Genomic DNA, 23,696 nt, shown 5'->3' with positions numbered 1-23,696 from the left:
GATGTGACATTTATTGACAGGAGAGTAATTGGATATGTACCAGTAAGGGACTATCTACTTCAGTCAACCATTTAATACCCCAAAACCATTGGGAGAAAATGCCCCACATTGGCCAAGCCTGCAGATGGTACTGAAATATTGAAATGTTAATTGTGAGGAATTTGAGAGGAATGTCTTTAAATAGACAGCAAAGCCAATTCAGTAGACCAGTGTTTCCCAACCTTGGTAATTTGAAAATATCTGGACTTCAGCTCCCAGAATTCCCCAGCCAGCATTCGCTGGCTGGGGAATTTTGGGAGTTAAAGTCCAAATATCTTCAAGTTGCCAAGGTTGGGAAACACTGTAGTAGACAATGTAGTTCTCTTGAAGAACATTGAACATGATGTGTATTGGGGCATAACTTCTTAATTAGACATACACATTACTGAATAGTGAAAACTAATTAAGCGAAGATTAGATTATAATGGAGTCCCCAGGGAAGCTATTGACTCAGTGTGTGGCAGATGAGAAAAAATAAAACCCACATTAGGGATCAATAGGAAAAGAATAACAGTTGTAAGTGCCATTCCCTTCTACGGTATATGAATATTGTGTATAGTTGTGATTGTCCCATTTGAAAAACGATATAAAGGAGATGGAGAAAGTTTAAAAGCAGCCATCAAAATTATTAGTGGCTAGATTATATTTGTGTTTGGCACCCTGAAGCAAAAACTAATATAAAATAAATCACCCAGATTCTTTAAAAGGTGTGGCAGAACTTGTGGGTGGAGTTAAAAGAGGAATCAGCCTAAAATTCCTAGGTAGCCCCAAGTGGCCTAAGTCCAAACCTTGAATTCCGTTGTCCATTATCTAACTAAATGCAGCTGCGAGAGCAATCATGGGCTTCTCTAGGTATGCCCATATTACACCAATACTCCACAGTCTGCATTGGTTGCCGATCAGTTTCCGGTCACAATTCAAAGTGTTGGTTATGACCTATAAAGCCCTTCATGGCATCAGACCAGGTTATCTCCGGGACCGCCTTCTGCCGCATGAATCCCAGCGACCAATTAGGTCCCACAGAGTTGGCCTTCTCCGGGTCCGGTCGACTAAACAATGTCGTCTGGTGGGACCCAGGGGAAGAGCCTTCTCTGTGGCGGCCCCGACCCTTTGGAACCAACTCCTCCCGGAGATTAGGATTGTTTCCACCTTCCTTGCCTTTCGTAAACTTCTTAAAACCCAACTCTGCTGTCAGGCATGGGAGAATTGAGACATCTTCCCTGGCCTATATAGTTTATGCATGGTATGTGTGTGTGTATGTCTTGCTTTTAAATAAGGTTTTTTTAGGTTTTTTTAATAGATTTGTTATTGTATATTGTTTTTTACTATTGCTGTGAGCCGCCCCGAGTCTACGGAGAGGAGCAGCATACAAATCTAATAAATAATAATAATAATAATAATAATAATAATAATAATAATAATAATAATAATAATAATTCCCAGGAGACAGCAGAATTGAGGAGAAGCAGCTAGAGAAATTAGTGAAATATGAAGATCTAAAAATCGAGCTGCAACGACTGGCATAAGCCCGTGAAAGTGGTCCCAGTGGTACTTGGGTGCAGTGCCAAAGGATCTCAGTGGACATTTGAAAACCATTGGAATTGACAAAATCTCCATCTGTCAATTGCAAAAGGCCGCTTTACTTGGATCGGCAAACATAATTCGCCGCTACATCACGCAGTCCTAGGTGCTTGGGAAGCGCCCGACTGGTGATGAAATACGAAATCCAGCATAGTGATCTCGTTTGCTGTGTTGTACTGACATAATAATAATAATAATAATAATAATAATAATAATAATAATAATAATAATAATAACAACAACAACAACAACAACAACCAACAAACAGGTACTAAGCATTAGTTGGACATTAATCTTCTCAACTAACAGTATCATCTTGTATTAAATGAAGGAACAAGTAAATTCAAGGGGGGTTGGATTTATTCTGCTTGTGGCTACATGGCAATTCTAGGCTGATCTCTCTTAATTCTGCTGAGCCTCCTACATGTTCAAAACTTTAGATTCCAACGATCATCTAATTAAAGTTGATTATAAGGAGATTTAGAATAGACAGAAAAGTATTTTTACCTTGTCCATTATTAACCATAACCCTGCTAAGAAAACTGCATGTATTTCGTCTCCAAGATTTTTTAAAAATTTTATTGATGTTTCTCAAACATGCACAAGATAGCAGGTATAGGTATAAACATAAACAAAGTAAGTACAGATAAATTAGGACAATAAAGATAGGGACAGTAGGCACGATGGTGCACTTACGCACGCCCCTTACAGACCTCTTAGGAATGGGATGAGGTCAACAGTAGACAGTCTTAAGAAAGTTTTTGGGAAGAAACCATAGAGTTGGGGAGTGAATCCCAGGCATTGATTACTCTGTTGCTGAAGCCTTATTTTCTGCAATCGAGTTTGGAGAGGTTTACATTAAGTTTGTATCTATTGTGAGGTATAACAAGCAGGAAGAGGGAGATTGTGATCCCCTTATATAGAGCACTGGTGAGACCCCATTTGGAATACTGTGTTCAGTTCTGGAGACCTCACCTACAAAAAGATATTGACAAAATTGAATGGGTCCAAAGACGGGCTACAAGAATGGTGGAAGGTCTTAAGCACAAAACGTATCAGGAAAGACTAAACGAACTCAATCTGTATAGTCTGGAGGACACAAGGGAAAGGGGGGACATGATCGAAACAATTAAATATGTTAAAGGGTTAAATAAGGTTCAGGAGGGAAGTGTTTTTAATAGGAAAGTGAACACAAGAACAAGGGGACACAATCTGAAGTTAGTTGAGGGAAAGATCAAAAGCAACATGAGAAAATATTATTTTACTGAAAGAGTAGTAGATCCTTGGAACAAACTTCCAGCAGACGTGGTTGGTAAATCCACAGTAACTGAACTTAAACATGCCTGGGATAAACATATATCCATTGTAAGATAAAATACAGGAAATAGTATAAGGGCAGACTAGATGGACCATGAGGTCTTTTTCTGCCGTCAGTCTTCTATGTTTCTATGTTTCTATTGTGTGCTCATGTGTTGTTTTGGTTGAAGCTGAAGTAGTCATTGACAGGTAGGACATTGTGGCCGATGCTTTTATGAACTACATTTAAGTCGGTTCAAAGGCGACGTAGTTCTAAATTGTCCAAGCCCAAGATTTCAACTCTGGTGGCGTAAGGTATTCTGTTGCAAGTAGAGGAGTGGAGGACTCTTCTCGGGAAATAATTTTGGACTTTCTTGATTGTACTAGCATTAATTAATACTATTGAGTGAAATTAACTGCTTTAGACTTGCCTATATTTATATGTATATGTGTATTCATTTTATATACACTATTTTCCGCAATGTTAGCTATGCAGTCACGCATGTGAGATAAATGACCATACAAATCCATTAAAGAAAAATAAATTTTATGTAGTGTGTGGGGTTTTTTCTGCAAATGAACAAGCATTGATCTTTCTATAAAAGTTAATATTGGATACATATAAAAACAAAGCAGCATATTTGATTATCTTTTTTCCCCCTTAAAAACATTATGAAATAGCCCTGATTAAGTAAATATAAATGAGCAGTAAATATTATTTATTTATTTATTTATTTATTCATTCATTCATTCATTCATTCATTCATTCATTCATTCATTCATTCATTCATTCATTCATTTATTTATTGTTAGAGTTGGAAGGGACCATGCGGGTCATCAAGTCCAACCCCCTGCCTAAGCAGGAATCCTATAGCATCCCAGCCAAATGGCAGTCCAATTTCCTCTTTAAAATGTCCAGAGTATTGGAGTTCACAACGTCCGCTGGTAGGTTGTTCCACTGGTTGATCGTTCTGACCATCAGGAAGTTCTTCCTTATTTCCAGGTTGAATCTCTCCTTGGTCAGCTTCCAGCCGTTGTTCCTCATCCGGCCCTCCGGTGCCCTGAAGAATAAAGTGATCCCCGCCTCTCTGTGACATTCCCTCGTATACCTGTAGACTGCTATCATGTCCGCTCTGGCCCTCCTTTTCTCTAGGCTATCCATGCCCAGTTCCCGCAGTCTCTCTTTGTAAGTCTTGGTTTCTAGACCCCTGATCATCTTGGTTGCTTTTTTCTGCACCTTCTCCAGAGTTTCAATGTCTTTTTTGAAGTGTGGTGACCAGAACTGAATACAGTACTCCAGGTGTGGTTGGACCAGGGCATAGTAGAGTGGTATTAAGACATCCCTGGTCTTGGCGTGTATCCCCCTGTTGATGCAGCTTAGGATTGTATTGGCTTTTTTGGCTGCTGCTGCACATTGTTGGCTCATGATTAATAACTATTAATATCTATGGCAAGAGTTCCCAACCTCCTGTCTGTGGAATGATATCTGGCCGCAGCATGCCAAAACCGGACCACGCGAACAAGTGAAGCCACATCTGAGTATTGTATTGGCAGTTCTGTGTTAGCAAAAACTTCAGAAGAGAAGGATTTAGGGGTAGTGATTTCTGACAGTCTCAAAATGGGTGAACAGTGCAGTCAGGCGGTAGGGAAAGCAAGTAGGATGCTTGGCTGCATAGCTAGAGGTATAACAAGCAGGAAGAAGGAGATTGTGATCCCCTTATATAGAGTGCTGGTGAAACCACATTTGGAATACTGTGTTCAGTTCTGGAGACCTTACCTACAAAAAGATATTGACAAAATTGAAACGGGTCCAAAGAAGGGCTACAAGAATGGTGGAAGGTCTTAAGCATAAAACATATCAGGAAAGACTTCATGAACTCAATCTGTAGAGTCTGGAGGACAGAAGGAAAAGGGGGGACATGATCGAAAAATTTAAATATGTCAAAGGGTTAAATAAGGTCCAGGAGGGAAGTGTTTTTAATAGGCAAGTGAACACAAGAACAAGGGGACACAATCTGAAGTTAGTTGGGGGCAAGATCAAAAGCAACATGAGAAAATATTATTTTACTAAAAGAGTAGTAGATCCTTGGAACAAACTTCCAGCAGACGTGGTTGGTAAATCCACAGTCACTGAATTGAAACATGCCTGGGATAAACATATATCCATCCTAAGGTAAAATACAGAAAATAGTATAAGGGCAGACTAAATGGATCATGAGGTCTTTTTCTGCCGTCAGACTTCTATGTTTCTATAGACCTCACAAATAGTGTGCAGATTAGAAATCTTCAAGTTTGTGGGTTTTAATCTTTTTATGGAGATATAAGCGGGGTGTTTACAACGTATAAAAGCAGTAAGTTACAATAAAAATAAATCCAATTAAATAAAAAATTACATAACTATTTAAAATTCCCAGTTATATTAAAATAAATTGCACCCATTCGTACAGCACCCATACAATCATTCGTTGGCCAGGTTCTAAGGTCTAATTGGCCCCAGCCTGGTGACATAAATGAGTCTTCAGACTCTTATGAAAGGCGAGGAGGGTGGGGGCAGTACGAATCTCCGGGAGGAGCTGATTCCAGAGGGCTGGGGCTCCCACAGAGAAGGCTCTTCCCCTAGGTCCCGCCAAGCCACATTGTCTAGTTGACGGGACCTGGAGAAGGCAGACTCTGTGGGACCTAGCCAGGATTCATGCGGCAGGAGGCGATTCCGCAGGTAATCTGGTCCGATGCCATGTAGGGCTGACATAGGGATGCCATATATCTGTTTCCCTACCTTGGCAACTTGAAGATATCTGGACTTCATCTCCCAGAATGGGATGCCCTCTCCGGTCTATGGAAAAACCTCTCTCCATGGAATTGGTCTCTGTACCCAAGTGAAGAATGAATTGGAATGTAATGTCTTTAAGTGACAACTTAATTTATTTGGCTTCCTGCTGTCCACTGCCAACATTTTTAAAAACAGTAAACATGCCGGTCATTCCTCATCTCCCACTGTAGTCACAGTGCGGTCAAGCACTACATACACTTCATCATATTTCTTCCTCTTAGCTTTTGGGAGACTTAAGTTTGTTTCATTCTCTCTGTATCTCTCCTCTTTTCTTTTCATCCCTGTTAAATATTTTTCCATGGTGTCTCTTAAGGGTTTGTTATCTGCACTTCATATCTCCTTAGTTGTGGGAGCTTCTGGAGGTTTTCAAGAAGAGATTGGACTGCCATTTGTCAGAAAGGGTGTAGGGTTTCCTGCTTGGGAGGGAGGTTGGACTAGATGGCCTACAAGGTCCCTTCCAACTCTGTAATCATAACCCCCCCCCCAACCCTCCAACGTCTCTTCCAGCTCTGTTCTATTCTGAATACCTCAGTTGCCATCCATCGCCCCGCTAGAGGGCGCCCTTTGCAAACAACCAGAATTGCTTTCGCCAGCTTCTGGGAAGCATCTCGGCCGATGCTTGCATAGGGAGGGCAGGAAGTGACCGTTTGCACGCTTTTCTTAGGTGGCGGCATCCTCTCCAAACGCTGGACCGATCCTGCAGACGGCTCCTTCTTTCCTTCGCTTGTTCTATCTCGCAGCTGCCGGGCTTGGAAAGCGCCTCTTTCCTGGGCTTCTCGCAAGGAAGCCGCAGAATTTGCGGGATCTGGTGAACTGCCGAGCCCGGCTTGGCTGATATCTGGATCTGGATCTGGAGAGGCGTCCTTCTTGAGAACCCACAAGATTCCAGCTGCTGGTTTGTTTGTTTTTTATTTATTTATTTTGTCCAATACACAATGAGAGTTTTAGTGTGTGTGTGTATGTATATATATACATATGTATGTATATGTATGTATGTATGTGTATGTATGTATGTATGTATGTATATATATACATATACATACACACATAGTAAAATACATGATGAAGGTTATAGAGGAGATACTCATAGTAAAATATATCTAAGAAAGAATAGAAAAGAAGGTATAGGAATAGAACATATCAATGAAAGAATAGAAGAAGAGATATAGGAATAGAGGAAAGGTATAGGAGATATAGGAGAGCAAAAGGACAGGGGACAGAAGGCACTCTAGTGCACTTGTACTCGCCCCTTACTGACCTCTTAGGAATCTGGATAGGTCAACCATGGATAATCCAAGGATAAAGTGTTGGGGGTTTGGGGATGACACTATGGAGTCCGGTAATGAGTTCCACGCTTCGACATCTCGGTTACTGAAGTCATATTTTTTACAGTCATATTTGGAGTGGTTAATATTAAGTTTAAATCTGTTGTGTGCTCTTGTGTTGTTGTGGTTGAAGTTGAAGTAGTCGCCGACAGGCAGGACGTTGCGGCATATGTTCTTGTGGGCAATACCTAGATCATAGAAACATAGAAACATAGAAGTCTGACGGCAGAAAAAGACCTCATGGTCCATCTAGTCTGCCCTTATACTATTTCCTGTATTTTATCTTACAATGGATATATGTTTATCCCAGGCATGTTTAAATTCAGTTACTGTGGATTTATCTACCACGTCTGCTGGAAGTTTGATCCAAGGATCTACTACTCTTTCAGTAAAATAATATTTTCTCATATTGCTTTTGATCTTTCCTCCAACTAACTTCAGATTGTGTCCCCTTGTTCTTGTGTTCACTTTCCTATTAAAAACACTTCCCTCCTGAACCTTATTTAACCCTTTAACCTATTTAAATGTTTCGATCATGTCTCCCCTTTTCCTTCTGTCCTCCAGACTATACAGATTGAGTCCATGAAGTCTTTCCTGATACGTTTTATGCTTAAGACCTCCCACCATTCTTGTAGCCCGTCTTTGGACCCGTTCAATTTTGTCCCGTCTTGTTTTTATTCTTTGCAGGCCCTGCAGTCATCAAGCCTGTGGACTGATGTAAATTTTAAACAAATAATGAAAGAAAGTACTTCCCGCTGTGTTGGATTACTGGATTCTACTTATTTTCATCTCGCCTTGAAAGCTTCAACGTACTTTCCATAGAAGCTAATCATTCAAGGGAGAAAGATGTCGTTTTCCAAGATGGTGGAAGGTGGCTCTCCTTACCATTCTGCTCCCATGAACAAAAGTGGCTTTGTAGATTGGGAAGAGCCTCTGGATTCGTTGGGACAAGCAGCAAGGACCAAGCAGAACTTTCTGGAAGAAGCGGCCACGCATTGTGTTGTCCAGTGTTGCCCTTTCAGGGAGCTCTGTTGCCAGGAAGCTGAGGGACTTCAAGTCGTGTGCCGCCAACTCCATCATCTTTATGATCGGTGGCAGAAACAAGAGGGCCGCATGAAAACCCATGTGCTGCAGCTCTCCATCCCGCCCCCTGAGATGGACAGCGGTGTCTGGCTTCATGGAACAAGGACCAGGTCCCAGGAAGTGACCTTAGCCAAAGGTTTCCTCATGGACCCTGTGGAGCAGAAAGCTGAGGAAAAGCAACAGGTGAGATCATAAAAATAATATGAATGAATTCTTAAATATAATCAGGTTGATTTAAATAAAATCCCAGCGAATCCCAGTGACCAGTTAGGTCCCACAGAGTTGGCCTTCTCTGGGTCCCGTCGACTAAAAAAATGTCATCTGGCGGGACCCAGGGGAAGAGCCTTCTCTGTGGCGGCCCCGACCCTCTGGAATCAGCTCCCCACAGAGATTAGGATTGCCCTCACCCTCCTTGCCTTTCGTAAACTCCTTAAAACCCACCTCTGCCGTCAGGCATGGGGGAACTGAGACATCTCCCCTTGCCTATGTAGTTTTGTGTATGATATGACTCTGTGTATGTTTTTATACATTGGGGTCTTTTTCTTTTTAGACTTTTTAATGTAAAACTGTTATTTTAGATTTTAATTATTAGACTTGTCACCATGTGAAGGCATGCAGCCCTCCCCCGGTGGGTCGCCCTCGGGGAAGGCACAACATGCCATAATGGTCACATCAGAATGAAGCGACAGAGAGAAAGATTTTGGGAGGACGACCCCAAATAGATCAAGGTGTCTCCTATTTATTGTGCATTCACAGTTCTGACATGTGATACAGGATAACCAATACGCGAAAGCCACATACATTAAACCATCCTCCAGCAACTATTTACTTTTGTACCTTATAAGGTAAGCTTCTCAGAAACTGCATTCCTTGCTTTTTTCCCATGATTGTGTGATTGCAAAGGAATGTCAGTAATGCATACCATATATTTCCCTATATGGAAATTCTATATGTTTTCTTTAAATGCTTTCCATACATGGTCATGATTCTGCAGAATGCTTGCTCAGCCTAGACTTTATTGCCTTTCCATAGAGGAAGAATTAAGATTTCAATACAGCACATAATTTAGGCTTAAATATCACTCTCCAGTAATATCTTATTCCTTAATTTCAGTGCTTATAAATCTATGATTACAACAACCATGTGTTGTTTTTATCAGTGTTGTGAGCCACCCAGAGTCTGCGGAGAGGGGCGGCATACAAATCTAATAAATAATAATAATAATAATAATAATAATAATAATAATAATAATAATAAAATATATATCCTTGATAGACAAATGATTCCATCTCCCTTCATCCTTCATTTCCAAGGTCACATATCCATAGCATCTCAAATATCTTCTTGAGGACATCTCCCGACAACTTCTTCTAGTTGTTCAATGAAGACTATGTATGTCCTACTGGACAAGACATTGATTAAACTATCATATAGGAATATTATTATTATTATTATTTAGATTTGTATGCCGCCCCTCTCCATAGATAATATTATTAATAAATAATAATAATAATAATAATAATAATAATAATAATAATAATAATGTCCCCCAGTGTTGGCCTTCTTCAGGTCCCGTCGACCAAACAATGTCGTTTGGTGGGCCCCAGGGAAAGAGCCTTCTCTGTGGTGGCCCCGACTCTCTGGAACCAGCTCTGGAATCAACTCCCCCCGGAAATTAGAATGGCTCCCACCCTCCTTATCTTTCGCAAGTTACTCAAGACCCAACTATATCGCAAGGCATGGGGGAACTAAGACATCTCCCCCAGGCTTTTTATATTTCATTTTTTGTGTGTATGTGCCCAGGTTCACCTGGAGCACCAATTGTGGCCCTATTTGGATCGGGACTCACTGCTCACAGTCACTCATGCCCTCATCACCTCGAGGTTCGACTACTGTAACACTCTCTACATGGGGCTACCTTTGAAAAGTGTTCGGAAACTTCAGATCGTGCAGAATGCAACTGCGAGAGCAGTCATGGGCTTCCCCAGGTATAGATTAGATTAGATTTATTGGATTTATATGCCGCCCCTGCCCATGTTACACCAACACTCTGCAGTCTGCATTGGTTGCCGATCAATTTCCGGTCACAATTCAAATTGTTGGTTATGACCTATAAAGCCCTTCATGGCATCGGACCAGAATATCTCCGAGACCGCCTTCTGCTGCACGAATCCCAGCGACGCCTTCTCCGGGTCCCGTCAACTAAACAATTTCGGTTGGCGGGCCCCAGGGGAAGCGCCTTCTCTGTGGCGGCCTCGACTCTCTGGAACCAGCTCCCCCCAGAGATTAGAACTGCCCCTACCCTCTTTGCCTTTCGTAAACTTCTCAAAACCCACCTTTGTCGTCAGGCATGGGGGAACTGAGATATTTCCCCCGGGCCTATATACCGGTAATTTATGTATGGTATGTTTGCATGTATGTCTTTTTAATAATGGGTTTTTAAAAAATATTTTAAACTGTAAATTATTAGATTTGTCATGAACTGTTTTATTGTGTTGTGAGCCTCCCCGAGTCTACGGAGAGGGGTGGCATACAAATCTTATAAATAATAATAATAAATTATTGGGGGTTTTATATATTTTTATTATTAGATTTGTCCCATTGTTATACTGTTTCTATTACTGTCGTGAGCCGTCCCGAGTCTTCGGAGAGGGGCGGCATACAAATCTTAATAATAATAATAATAATAATAATAATAATAATAATAATAATAATAATAATAATAAATATCCAAATTCTTGCTTGATAAGCAACCTTGCAGGAAGTATTGAAATCCATTTTGCTCCCTCATCTTGTCCCAGAAGTGGATCAAGAATATAAGGCAGTGATGATGAACCTTTTTTTTCCTTGGGTGCCAAAAGCGCATGTGCGTGTACAATTGCACATTTGCGAGTGCCCACACCCATAATTCAATGCCTGGGGACGGCGAAAATGGCCTACCCCCATCTCCTGGAGCCTCTCTGGAGGTCTGAAACAATAGTTTCCCAAACTCTGGTGGGCCCAGTAGGCCCGTTTTTTACTTCCCCAGGATCCAAAGGCAAAAATGCCCTCCCCCACCCCCCCGGAGACTCTCCGGAAGCCGAAAATGCCCTCCCAGAGCCTCCAGGTGAACCGAAAATCAGCTGGCTGGCACGCACATTGGAGCTGAATTGGGTTAACGGCTCGCGTGACAGCAAATATGGCTCCGCATGCCACCTGTGGCACCCGCGCCATAGGTTCGCCATCACTGGTATAAGTTTTGCTTCCAATGAGTGGAATATTTTCCATTAGAATAAGGAATTTCCTAATATTTTCTGGAATTGTACATTAACAAGGAGTGTTTTTGTACTACAGATCCCTGTGTTCTTTGAAGATGTAACTCTGTTTTTCTCTGAGGAGGAGTGGGCTCTGCTGGATTTTGACCAAAAATGCCAGTACAGAGAGGTCATGCTGGAAAATGCTAAGAATGTGGCATCCTTGGGTAAGAGATTTGTTTTACTCTGGGTTCAAATACAGTGATCCCCCGAGTTCCGCGATCTCGATCTTTGCGAAACGCTATATCGCGATTTTTCCACCCGATGACGTCACTCCCTTCCTTTCTCATCTTTCTTTCTCTCTCTCTTTCTCTATCTTGCTTCTTCCTCTCTCACACTCTCTTCCTCCCTCTCTCATCTCTTTCTTTCCTTCTCTCTCTTTCTCTATCTCTCCCCCTCTTGCTCTCAAGCGGCAAGCGAGCAGCCGGGCGGGCGGGTGAACGGGCAAGCGGCAAGCGATCTTGGGGTTTCCCCTTTGCCTGGGCAACGGGGAAACCCCATCTTCGGCTCCTCGCTGCTGCCGCGCTGCGGAGCAGATCAGCTGTTGGGCGGCCGAAGGAACCTTCCCTGGGTCTTCCCCGCCGCCCACACGCAAACTCCACCATCTGCGCATGTGCGGCCATGGAAAAAGGGGCGCGCATGCGCAGATGGTGTTTTTACTTCCGCACCACTACATCCCGAAAAATCGATTATCGCGAGGGGTCTTGGAACGGAACCCTCGCGATAATCGGGGGATCACTGTATACTGATGAGATGTGAGCAGCTTATATGGGTGTCAACAGACTCAAACTCAACCCTGATAAGATGGAGTGGCTGTGGGTTCTGCCTCCCAAGGACAATTTCATCTGTCAGTCCATAACCCTGTGGGGGGGAATTATTGACCCCCTCAGAGAGGGTTCGCAACTTGGGCATCCTCCTCGATCCACAGCTTACATTTGAGACCATCTTTCAGCTGTGGCGAGGGGGTTTGCCTAGGTTCGCCTGGTGCACCAGTTGCGGCCCTACCTGGACCGGGATTCACTGCTCACAGTCACTCATGCCCTCATCACCTCGAGGCTCGACTACTGTAACACTCTCTACATGGGGCTACCTCTGAAGAATGTTTGGAAACTTCAGATCGTGTAGAATGTAGCTGCGAGAGCAATCATGGGCTTCCCCAGGTATGCCCATGTCACACCAACACTCCATAGTCTGCATTGGTTGCTGATTAGTTTCCGGTCACAATTCAAAGTGTTGGTTATGACCTATAAAGCCCTTCATGGCATCGGACCAGAATATCTCCAGGACTGCCTTTTGCCGCACGAATCCCAGCAACCAGTTAGGTCCCACAGAGTTGGCTTCTCCAGGTCCCGTCGACTAAACAATGTCGTCTGGCGGGACCCAGGGGAAGAGCCTTCTCTGAGGCAGCCCCAACCCTCTGGAACCAGCTCCCCCCAGAGATTAGAATTACCCGCACCCCCCTTGTCTTTCATAAACTTCTTAAAACCCACCTCTGCCGCCTGCTACCGCACGAATCCCAGCGGCCGATAAGGTCCCACAGAGTTGGCCTTCTCCGGGTCCCGTCGAATAAACAATGTCGTCTGGCGGGCCCCAGGGGAAGAGCCTTCTCTGCGGCAGCCCCGGCCCTCTGGAATCAACTCCCCCCGGAGATTAGAACTGCTCCCACCCTCCTTGTCTTCCGTAAACTACTTAAGACCCACCTATACCTCCAGGCATGGGGGATTTGAGACACCTTTCCCCCAGGCTTATTAAAATTTATGTTTGGTATGTATGTGCTGTTTGGTTTTTAATTATGATAGGGTTTTTAGTTTTTTTTTAAAATATTAGATTTGTGCCAGTATAATATTGTTTTTATCGTTGTTGTGAGCCATCCCGAGTCTTCGGAAAGGGGCGGCATACAAATCTAATAAATTATTATTAATATTATTATTATTATTATTAATATTATTGTTATTATTATTATTAATTAAAATATCTTCCCCAGGCCTATATAATTTATGTATGGTGTGTTGTGTGCATATTTTTTTAAATTATGGGTTTTTAACTTCGTATTATTAGATTTGTATTGTACATTGTTTCTATCACTGCTGTGAGCCACCCCGAGTCTGCGGAGAGGGGCGGCATACAAAACAAACAAACAAACAAACAAACAAACAAACAAACAAGTAAGTAAATAAAGAAATAAATAAATAAACAAACATACAAACATATAAACAAACAAACATACAAACATATAAATAAATAAATAAATAAATAAATAAATAAATAAAGCCACCTTTACCAAAAAAAACCAACCCCAACCCCATAGTTAACTGCTGCAAGAAGACTGTACAGACTGACTACAAACAATGCCATGTTGAAGTAGCAACAATGGTGCATTGGTAATGTGTATCTGCAAAAATTGCCATTTTTCTGCAAGGAAGAACGGGTGGGAGCATGAAATAGAAAAAGTAATGAAATGATCCTGCTATATAGAGTGCTGGTGAGACCACATTTGGAATACTGTATTCAGTTCTGGAGACCTCACCTACAAAAAGAGATTGACAAAATTGAACGGGTCCAAAGATGGGCTACAAGAATGGTGGAAGGTCTCAAGCATAAAACATATCAGTAAAGACTTCATGAACTCAATCTGTATAGTCTGGAGGACAGAAGGAAAAGGGAGATTAGAACTGCCCTCACCAGTGTTCCCTCTAATTTTTTTGGAGGGTGGGCGGAAAAGTATAGTGTCTGAGAGGCAGTCCCTTTGGGACTGGGCGGCACAGAAATATTAAACAAACAAACAAACAAATAAAAAACCCACCCTGTTTTACCTCAGAGAATTTCAAAATAAAATACTGTACTGTGTGTCTATAACAGTGAGCTCATAATAGGGCAACTCTATCAATATCAAAATGCCACTTAAATAGTTAAGCTAGTTTCAAACTAGATTTTGATTTTCTTTCTCTCTTCCTTACTCCCATTCTTTTTCTTTCTCTTTTCCTTCCTCTCTTTTTTCTATCTGTTTCTCTCTCTTCCTCTCTTCCTCTCTCTCTCCTTCCCTCTCACTCTTTTCCTCTCGGCTTCTGGGCAGGTTTGAAAAACTCTGAGTTGATGATGATTTTTAAGTGAGCGATTGCTCACTGCTCAGCTGAGAGGGAACTATGGCCCTCACCCTCCTTGTCTTTTGTAAACTACTCAAGACCCACCTATACCGCCAGGCATGGGGGAGTTGAGACACCTTTCCCCCAGGCTCTTTATATTTTATGTTTGGTATGTATGTGTTGTTTGGTTTTTAAATACGATAGGCTTTTATAGTGTTCCCTCGATTTTCGCGGGTTCAAACTTCGCGGAACATCTATACCACGTTTTTTAAAAAATATTAATTAAAAAATACTTCGCAGTTTCCCCCCCTATACCACGGTTTTTCCCGCCCGATGACGTCATATGTCATTGCCAAACTTTCATCTGCCTTTAAAAAACATTTTTTAAAATAAACTTTAATAAATAAACATGGTGAGTAATAATCTAAATGGTTGCTAAGGGAATGGGAAATTGTAATTTAGGGCTTTAAAGTGTTAAGGGAAAGCTTGGGATACTGTTCATAGCCAAAAATAGTGTATTTATTTCCGCATCTCTATTTTGCGAAAATTCGACTTTCGCGGGCAGTCTCGGAACACATCCCCCGTGAAAATCGAGGGAACACTGTATATGCTTCTTTTTTAATATTAGATTTGTTTCGCTATAATATTGTTTTTCTTATTGTTGTGAGCCGCCCCGAGTCTTCGGAGAGGGGCAGCAAACAAATCTAATAAATTATTATTAATTATTATTATCAGGCACAAGATATCCTGATAGTCTCACTCTGTTTTTATCACCGATATTAATTTGAATAAAGTAAGTTACCTGTGTGGCTGTTGACCTGTGCAGGGAAAGCTGAGGGTGAAAAAACACACCTGGAGTGCAGACCTATTTTTTCAAGAGGGGGCAACTCATCTCAAACATGCTAAATCCCAGCATTTATGTACAGTTTACTTGTAGCAACAACACCTCCATTTTCTCTTGATTTAATTTCAACCTGTCTTCTTCCATATTTGAAATTGAATTTAATCATATTCCACTCCAGAACTCTAGATGCCACTCCCCAAATTGACCTCAATTTACTTTTCCTAAGGTGTGTGGTACATACTCCTGGTCAGTTAGAAACATAGAAACATAGAAGACTGATGGCAGAAAAAGACCTCATGGTCCATCTAGTCTGCCCTTATACTATTTCCTGTATTTTACAATGGATATATGTTTATCCCAGGCATGTTTAAATTCAGTTACTGTGGATTTACCAACCACGTCTGCTGGAAGTTTGTTCCAAGGATCTACTACTCTTTCAGTGAAATAATATTTTCTCACGTTGCTTTTGATCTTTCCCCCAACTAACTTCAGATTGTGTCCCCTTGTTCTTGTGTTCACTTTCCTATTAAAAACACTTCCCTCCTTGACCTTATTTAACCCTTTAACAAATTTAAATGTTTTGATCATGTCCCCCCTTTTCCTTCTGTCCTCCAGACTATACAGATTGAGTTCATGAAGTCTTTTCTGATACGTTTTATGCTTACGACCTTCCACCATTCTGGTAGCCCGTCTTTGGACCCATTCAATTTTGTCAATATCTTTTTGTAGGTGAGGTCTCCAGAACTGAACACAGTACAGTGATCCCCCGGGTATTGCGACCCCGATCATTGCGAACGGGCTAAATCGCGATTTTTAAACCCGGAAGTCAAAACACCATCTGCGCATGCGCGCCCTTTTTTTATGGCCACGCATGCGTAGATGGCGCCGTAGATGGCGATGTTTTAAAACAGCCGCGCGGCTTCGCAACTGAGTCCTGAAGACAAACGTCAAAGGCGAACTTCCGCGTTTGTCTTCGGGACTCATTGGGAAGCCGCGCGGCTGTTTTAAAACGTCGCCGCCGGCATGGGGGGCTTCCTAGCAGCCCCCCAAACCCAGGTTGGGGGTCCGGGGGGGTGCTGGCAAGCCCCCCATGCCGGCGGCGACGTTTTAAAACAGCTGCGCCGCTTCCCAGCTGAGTCCCCTTCCCAGGAACCCCAATCTTCGGCTCCTCGCTAGCGCTGTGGAAGTAAAAACACCATCTGCGCATGCCCAGATGGTGTTTTTACTTTCGCAGCGCTACTTCGCGAAAACCCGATCATTGCTAGGGGTCCTGGAACGGAACCCTCGCAATGATCGGGGGATCACTGTATTCCAAATGTGGTCTCACCAGCGCTCTATATAAGGGGATCACAATCTCCCTCTTCCTGCTTGTTATACCTCTAGCTATGCAGCCAAGCATCCTACTTGCTTTTCCTACTGCCCGACCACACTGCTCACCCATTTTGAGACTGTCAGAAATCACGACCCCTAAATCCTTCTCTTCTGAAGTTTTGCTAACACAGAACTGGCAATACAATACTCAGATTGAGGATTCCTTTTCCCCAAGTGCATTATTTTACATTTGGAGACATTAAACTGCAGTTTCAGGATGCAGTTGGAGGATGATGAAGAGCTTGAGGACTCTGATACAGATAGTGTTTATGAATTAGCGGTAGGCCCTGGGTTACATGTATTAGAACAGGTGGGAGGCCAGCCACAGGATGTTGCTATGAGTCCAGAATCTAGTGAGGAAGAAACAGACGTTTGCTGGGTCAATCCTCAATTCAGAAGGGTCCAAAAACGCAAGGAACAGGTGTTCGGAAAAAGATATTAAGGGGAGGAATGGGTTAAATACTGGAGTGTTGTATTTGGTACATCAGGGGGCCAGTGGGGAAGAAGGATGGAGTTTCAATGTTGAGTGCTAAAATGAAATGTGTTTCTGTCCAGCTCCCGAACGAGCAAGTTCATTCTGTGTTATTTTACAGTCATTCCTGCTGCTTTTGAATCACGCTGTGAGTACATAAATCTTGGGAGACTGCGGAGGCTGGGAGGATTGTATGTGGAATGCAATTAAGAGAGATAACGGGAGAAAAGGAATGTGCTAGTCTGAACTGTATTTTGAATACGGAAGTGAAGAGAATAAAAATGGAGTTTCTTTGTTTATGAAATACTGCATTTAGTAAGTGTTATTTTTAATAGTTAAAGTTCTACCACAAATATGTTTGTGAGTGACATAGGGGAAGGTTTGGTAGGGAAGGTTTGCCTATTTGCCAATTACTCTAAGTGTGCAATAAGGTTGATATTCCTGGAGGCGTCTGTAATATGGTAAATGATTTAGCTTTACTAGATAAATGGTCAAAGCAATGGAAACTGCAGTTTAATGTTTCCAAATGTAAAATAATGCACTTGGGGAAAAGGAATCCTCAGTCTGAGTATTGTATTGGCAGTTCTGTGTTAGCAAAAACTTCAGAAGAAAAGGATTTAGGGGTAGTGATTTGTGACAGTCTCAAAATGGGTGAACAGTGCAGTCAGGCAGTAGGGAAAGCAAGTAGTATGCTTGGTTGCATAGTTAGAGGTATAACAAGCAGGAACAGGGAGATTATGATCCCGCTATATAGAGTGCTGGTGAGACCACATTTGGAATACTGTGTTCAGTTCTGGAGACCTCACCTACAAAAAGATATTGACAAAATTGAACGGGTCCAAAGACGGGCTACAAGAATGGTGGAAGGTCTTAAGCATAAAACGTATCAGGAAAGACTTAATGGATTCAATCTGTATAGTCTGCAGGACAGAAGGAAAAGGGGGGACATGATTGAAACATTTAAATATGTCAAAGGGTTAAATAAGGTACAGGAGGGAAGTGTTTTTAATAGGAAAGTGAACACAAGAACAAGGGGACACAATCTGAAGTTATTTGGGGGAAAGATCAAAAGCAACATGAGAAAATATTATTTTACTGAAAGAGTAGTAGATCCTTGGAACAAACTTCCAGCAGACGTGGTCAGTAAATCCACAGTAACTGAATTTAAACATGCCTGGGATAAACATATATCCATCCTAAGATAAAATACAGGAAATAGTATAAGGGCAGACTAGATCATCGGTCCCCAAACTACGGCCCGCGGGCCGGATGCGGCCCGCTGAGGCTATTTACCCAGCCCGCAGCAGCGTGCAAGATTTTACCATATAATATACTAAGTTCCCGAATCTCCCCTCCACTCTGCTGCTGAGCGTCTGGCGGCGGCAAGGAAGAGGAAAGCCAGGGGGCGGGGAGGAAAGCACCCTATGGCAGAGCAGCAACAGTTCCTCTCCCTAAAGGCGAGAAAGAAATTAGCCAATTTCTTTCCTCCCCGCCCCCTGGCTTTCCGCCTCCTCTCCAGACACTCAGCTGCAGACGGTCTTGGTCCCTCCTGCTTTTTTTTTTTTTTGCATTGGTGAAGTTTGCGCACGTTTGGGCACTTTTGGTGTTGGGGGGGTCTGCTGCGGAGAGGGAGAGAGAGAGAGAGAAAGAGGGAGACATAGAAAGGGAGTGAGAGAGAAAAATAAAGCAAGAAAGAGAGGGAGAGAGAGAGCGGGAGAGTGCTGCTTTTTTGCTTCTTCGCTGCCCCGCAGGGAGCCTGGAAGCCCTGCAAGAGTGTCTGGAGGGGGCAGTAAACAATTTATCAGGACCCCCCGCGCACTAATTTGTTAACGGCCACACCGTCCCGGCCAGGCGACGGGGAGGCGCTCCCGATGCTTGCCCGCCGCCCAGGCCCCACGCTTGGAGCCGGGGGCGACAGGCCTAGCCTCGGCTTACTTGGCCCCGGCGCGGCCGAAGCACGGGGCGGAGTAGGCGGCGGCGGCTGCTTCAGGCCCGCCCCCGAGCTGAGCTTCCTTTGGCTTCCTTCGAGGCAAAGCTGCAAAGCTTACCTGCCACCTCGAAGGAAGCCAAAGGAAGCTCAGCTCAACGAGGACCGGCTGTTGGTCCCTTGAAGCTGCCGCTGCTCACTGCAGAGATCCCTTCGCCCGAACGGAGGCGGCGATGGCGGGCTCAAGGGACCAACAGCCGGTCTTTCTCGGCGCTGAATTGTTGCAGCCTCTGAGTCCGCCTCCGGGCGAAGGGATCTCCTCGGGAAGAAAGGAAGGAAGCCAAAGGAAGCTCAGCTCAATGAGGACCAGCTGTTGGTCCCTTGAACCCGCCGCCGCCTACGTTCGGGCGAAGGGATCTCCGCAGTGGGCGTTGGTGGCGATGGCAGCTTCAAGGGACCAACAGCCAGCCCTCCTTCAGCTGAGCTTCCTTTGGCTTCCTTCCTTTCTCCCTGAGGAGATCCCTTCACCCGGAGGCGGACTCAGAGGCTGCAACAATTCAGCGCCGAGAAAGACTGGCTCTTGGTCCCTTGAGCCCGCCGCCTCCGTTCGGGCGAAGGGATCTCTGCAGTGGGCAGCGGCAGCTTCAAGGGACCAACAGCCGGTCCTCGTTGAGTTGAGCTTCCTTCGGCTTCCTTCGAGGTGGCAGGTGAGCTTTGCAGTTTTGCCTCGAAGGAAGCTCAGCTCGGGGGCGGGCCTGAAGCAGCCGCCGCCGCCGCCTACTCCGCCCCGCGCTTCGGCTGCACCGGGAGCTCTGGTGGGCGCGGGGCAGCAGGGCAAGCCACGAAGGTGGCGCAGCGTGGGTCAAGCGGGAGGGCACAGCAGTAGTCGTAAGGCGGCGGTGGGGCGGTTGGCTGCAAGGCACCGCCGGCGGCGGCTTGATGTGTTGCAGGATGCCGTACATTGCTGGCGCTGCGCTGGGCATGGGGCTGGCACCTCCGTCTTGGGCCAGCCAGCGGGCCAGCGCCAGCAATGTACTGCGACCCGACATCGGTGCCACCGTCTTGGGAGCTTCTGCTTGCAGCCGACTGCCCCGCGGCGTGTTGCAGGGCAGAAAAAGAAAGAAGAGAGGAAGGAAGAGAGAAGAAAAGGAGAGAGAGAAAGAAAGCAAGAGAGAGAAGGAGAGAAAACAAGTGAGGGGGGAGGGAATGTGAGAGAGAAAAATGAGAAAATGATGGAGGGAAGGAACGAGGGAGAGGGAAAAAACAAATGAGAAAGAAGGGAAAAAAGGGAGAGGGAAGAGAGAAGTGGGAAGGAGGGAGGGAGGGAAAGAAGGAGAAATGGCAGGAAAAGGAAGGAAGAAAAGGAGGGAGGGAGGAAGAAGAAATGGAGGGAACAAAGAAGGAAGGAAGAATGAAATGAATGGAGGGGGCGGAGGAAGGAAGGACTTTTTTTTGGGTGTGTGTGTAAATTTTTTAAAATTTTTCTCAACATACATTCAACCAATACAATGTACCATCTAATTTTCCCTGAATAAAATGCGGTATTTTGTCAGTAACTAATATCAATCATCAAAAAAGTTGCAAAAGTTTTTTTTTCTAATGTTGTCATCCAGGTACATACTTTTCTTTTAATTAAATTCCCTCCTTAATGTTCCTTCAAAAAGTACAACACCAATTATATTTCCAACTTATTAATCATTATGCCAAAGTGCTTCCTTCTTTATATATTTTTCTATAAATATTTTATACATTTTTCTATAAACCAAGAAAACCTTGTTTAGCCAATCAGATGTTAACAAAAGAAAATTAAAAACAAAACATAAACATGTATGAATTTCAGACTTCTTCCCCCCCTCTAAATAGTACATTCCCATTTTGTTTTTTAATGTTAAAATAAGGTATGTGCAGTGTGCATAGGGATTTGTTCATAGTTTTTTTTATAGTCCGGCCCTCCAACAGTCTGAGGGACAGTGAACTGGCCCCTTGTGTAAAAAGTTTGGGGACCCCTGGACTAGATGGACCATGAGGTCTTTTTCTGCTGTCAGTCTTCTATGTTTCTATGGAATGTAATTAAGAGAGATAATGGGAGAAAAGCAATGTGCTAGTCTGAATTGTATTTTGAATATGGAAGTGAAGAAAATAAAAATGGAGTTTCTTTGTTTTTGAAATACTGCATTTTAGTAAGAGTTATTTTTAATAGCTAAAGTTCTACCAGAAACCAGAACAAGGTGTAAAAATAATTGAGCTCTATGGGACCTCATATCTTAGGTGGCTCCTAGCAGTCCAACATAGATAACGGGAGATTACAGAAAGGATCGGAAATGCAATAAAGAAAAAGCCCAAACTTTTTCCCACCAGCATGTAGCTTAGAGCAGTGTTTCCCAACCTTGGCAACTTGGAGATATTTGGACTTCAACTCCCAGAATTCCCCAGCCAGCATTCGCTGGCTGGGGGATTCTGGGAGTTGAAGTCCAAATATCTCCAAGTTGCCAAGGTTGGGAAACACTGGCTTAGAGGGAAAAATCTTGGTACAGAAATGTTGAAATTAAAAAGGAGGCTAATATGATGTGACGGTACTTCATTTTACTTCTTAAACATCTCATGTTTAATTTCCTTTTCTATTTTCTTTCCAGATGACCCAGAAGAGCCTGAAAATTATAAAGAACCAGGTATGAATCCGCTGGAAAGGACTGAGGCCACAAAAGGGATATTTCGAAATTGGAGGAAACCAAATGTATGTGAAGAAAACTGGAAGGGAGAATTGTATAGAGAAAATGGCAACTTCAATATCCAACCTCGCAAAGGAAAAAGAAGCTGTTTAAAGGATGGGGAAACATTCAACAATAAACCAGCCATCTCTGAATGGAGCAGAATCCACTCTAAAGAGAAGCAGGTTGAATGCAGGGAACAGGGAAAAAAAGATTGGAATCTCTGTATTCCTTTACATCAAAGCGTTGAGACACCAAAATCAAATAAATATTCAGACTTTAGTGACGGCAGTACTTTTAATATCCATAAAACAAACCAGAGAGCGGAGAAATCTTATAAATGTAGAGAGCGCAGAAAGAGTTTCCATACAAGCAGTGATCTTACTTTGCACAAAAAGTCCCACGCAGGAAAGAAATATAAAAGGTTGGAATGTGGAAGGGGGATCAATATGAGTCTTGATTTCACTTCTCATAAAAGGACCCACAAAGAAGAGAAACCATATAAATGTACATCCCATGAAAGGATGCACACCGGGATTAAACCATATCAATGCAAGGATTGTGGGAAAAAGTTCAGTCAAAGGAGTGATCTCATTTCCCATGAAAGGATCCATACAGGAGAGAAACCATTTAAATGTCTGGAGTGCGGAAAAAGCTTTACCATGAGACGTGGTCTTACTTCCCATGAAAAGATCCACACGGGGGAGAAACCCTATCAATGCACAGACTGTGGGAAGTGCTTTATAAGCAGGAGTGACCTTACTTCCCATCAAAGGATCCACACAGGGGAGAAACCCTATCAATGCATGGAGTGCGGAAAAAGCTTCAGTTGGAGCAACAACCTTACTAGTCATCAAAGGATCCACACGGGTGAAAAACCATATAAATGCATGGAATGTGGGAAGAGTTTCAGCCAGAGCACTTCCCTGACTTCCCACGAAAGGATCCACACAGGGATGAAACCATATCAATGCATGGAGTGTGGGAAGAGATTCAGTACGAGCAGTGAACTCATCTCCCATAAAAGGATCCACACAGGAGAGAAACCATATCAATGCACGGAATGTGGGAAGAGCTTCCGCAAGAGCACTGATCTTATTTCGCACGAAAGGATCCACACAGGAGAGAAGCCGTATAGATGTGCAGAGTGTGGGAAGTGCTTCAGCCAACACAGGAACCTGTCCTGCCATAAAAGGATCCACACGGGGGAGAAGCCCTACAAATGCACCGACTGTGGAAAGAGTTTCACCACCAGCGGTTCCCTCACTGCGCATAAAAGGATCCACTCGGGGGAGAAACCGTATAAGTGCATGGAATGTGGGAAGACTTTCAGCCAAAGTGCTTCCCTTAGTTCCCACGAAAGGATCCACACTGGGATGAAACCCTATCAATGCCCGGATTGTGGGAAGAAATTCAGTAAAAGCAGCCACCTTAGTTCTCATAAGAAGATCCACTCGGGGGAGAAGCTATATAAATGCACAGATTGCGAAAAGAGCTTTTATACCAGCAGTTCCCTGATATCACATAAGAGGATCCACTCTGGTGAGAAACCATATCATTGCACGGACTGTGGGAAAAGTTTCAATACAAGCAGTTCCCTTAATTCTCATAGGAGGATCCACACGGGAGAGAAACCGTACGAGTGCCAGGAGTGTGGAAAGAGTTTCAGTCACAACACTTCCCTCTCTTTTCACAAAAAGATCCACACAAAGAAGAACTCATCACCTTCTTCCTAGTTTATTCCTGTAGGGTTCACTTTTCGGACCATTGAATGCCACTTTTTATGGTCAATTGTGTCTCCAAACCTATGGCTTTCATATCTTTCCCCCCCCCAATATATTTTA

General features: G+C 43.5%; 1 protein-coding gene across 1 annotated transcript; it reads left to right on the top strand.

Annotated features, from left to right (window-relative positions):
* Window positions 1-11,500: 11,500 nt before the first annotated feature.
* Window positions 11,501-23,696, top strand: LOC139159670 (zinc finger protein 420-like). The gene is made up of 2 exons (XM_070736992.1): window positions 11,501-11,614; window positions 21,778-23,696. Exons 1-2 carry the CDS (start codon window positions 11,581-11,583, stop codon window positions 23,586-23,588), a joined length of 1,845 nt encoding a protein of 614 aa, XP_070593093.1. The 5' UTR covers window positions 11,501-11,580; the 3' UTR covers window positions 23,589-23,696.

Source organism: Erythrolamprus reginae, chromosome 2 (assembly GCF_031021105.1).
Source record: "Erythrolamprus reginae isolate rEryReg1 chromosome 2, rEryReg1.hap1, whole genome shotgun sequence".
In the NCBI taxonomy this organism is placed as follows: Eukaryota; Metazoa; Chordata; class Lepidosauria; order Squamata; family Dipsadidae; genus Erythrolamprus; species Erythrolamprus reginae.
Note: the sequence above shows the minus strand (reverse complement) of the source record. Positions and strands in the feature narration are given on the sequence as shown.

Coding starts and splice junctions, on each gene's coding strand:
- LOC139159670 (XM_070736992.1), top strand. CDS start 11,581: ATGCTGGAAAATGCTAAGAATGTGGCATCCTTGG. Junction 11,615..21,777: donor TAAGAATGTGGCATCCTTGG/GTAAGAGATTTG, acceptor TTTTCTTTCCAG/ATGACCCAGAAGAGCCTGAA.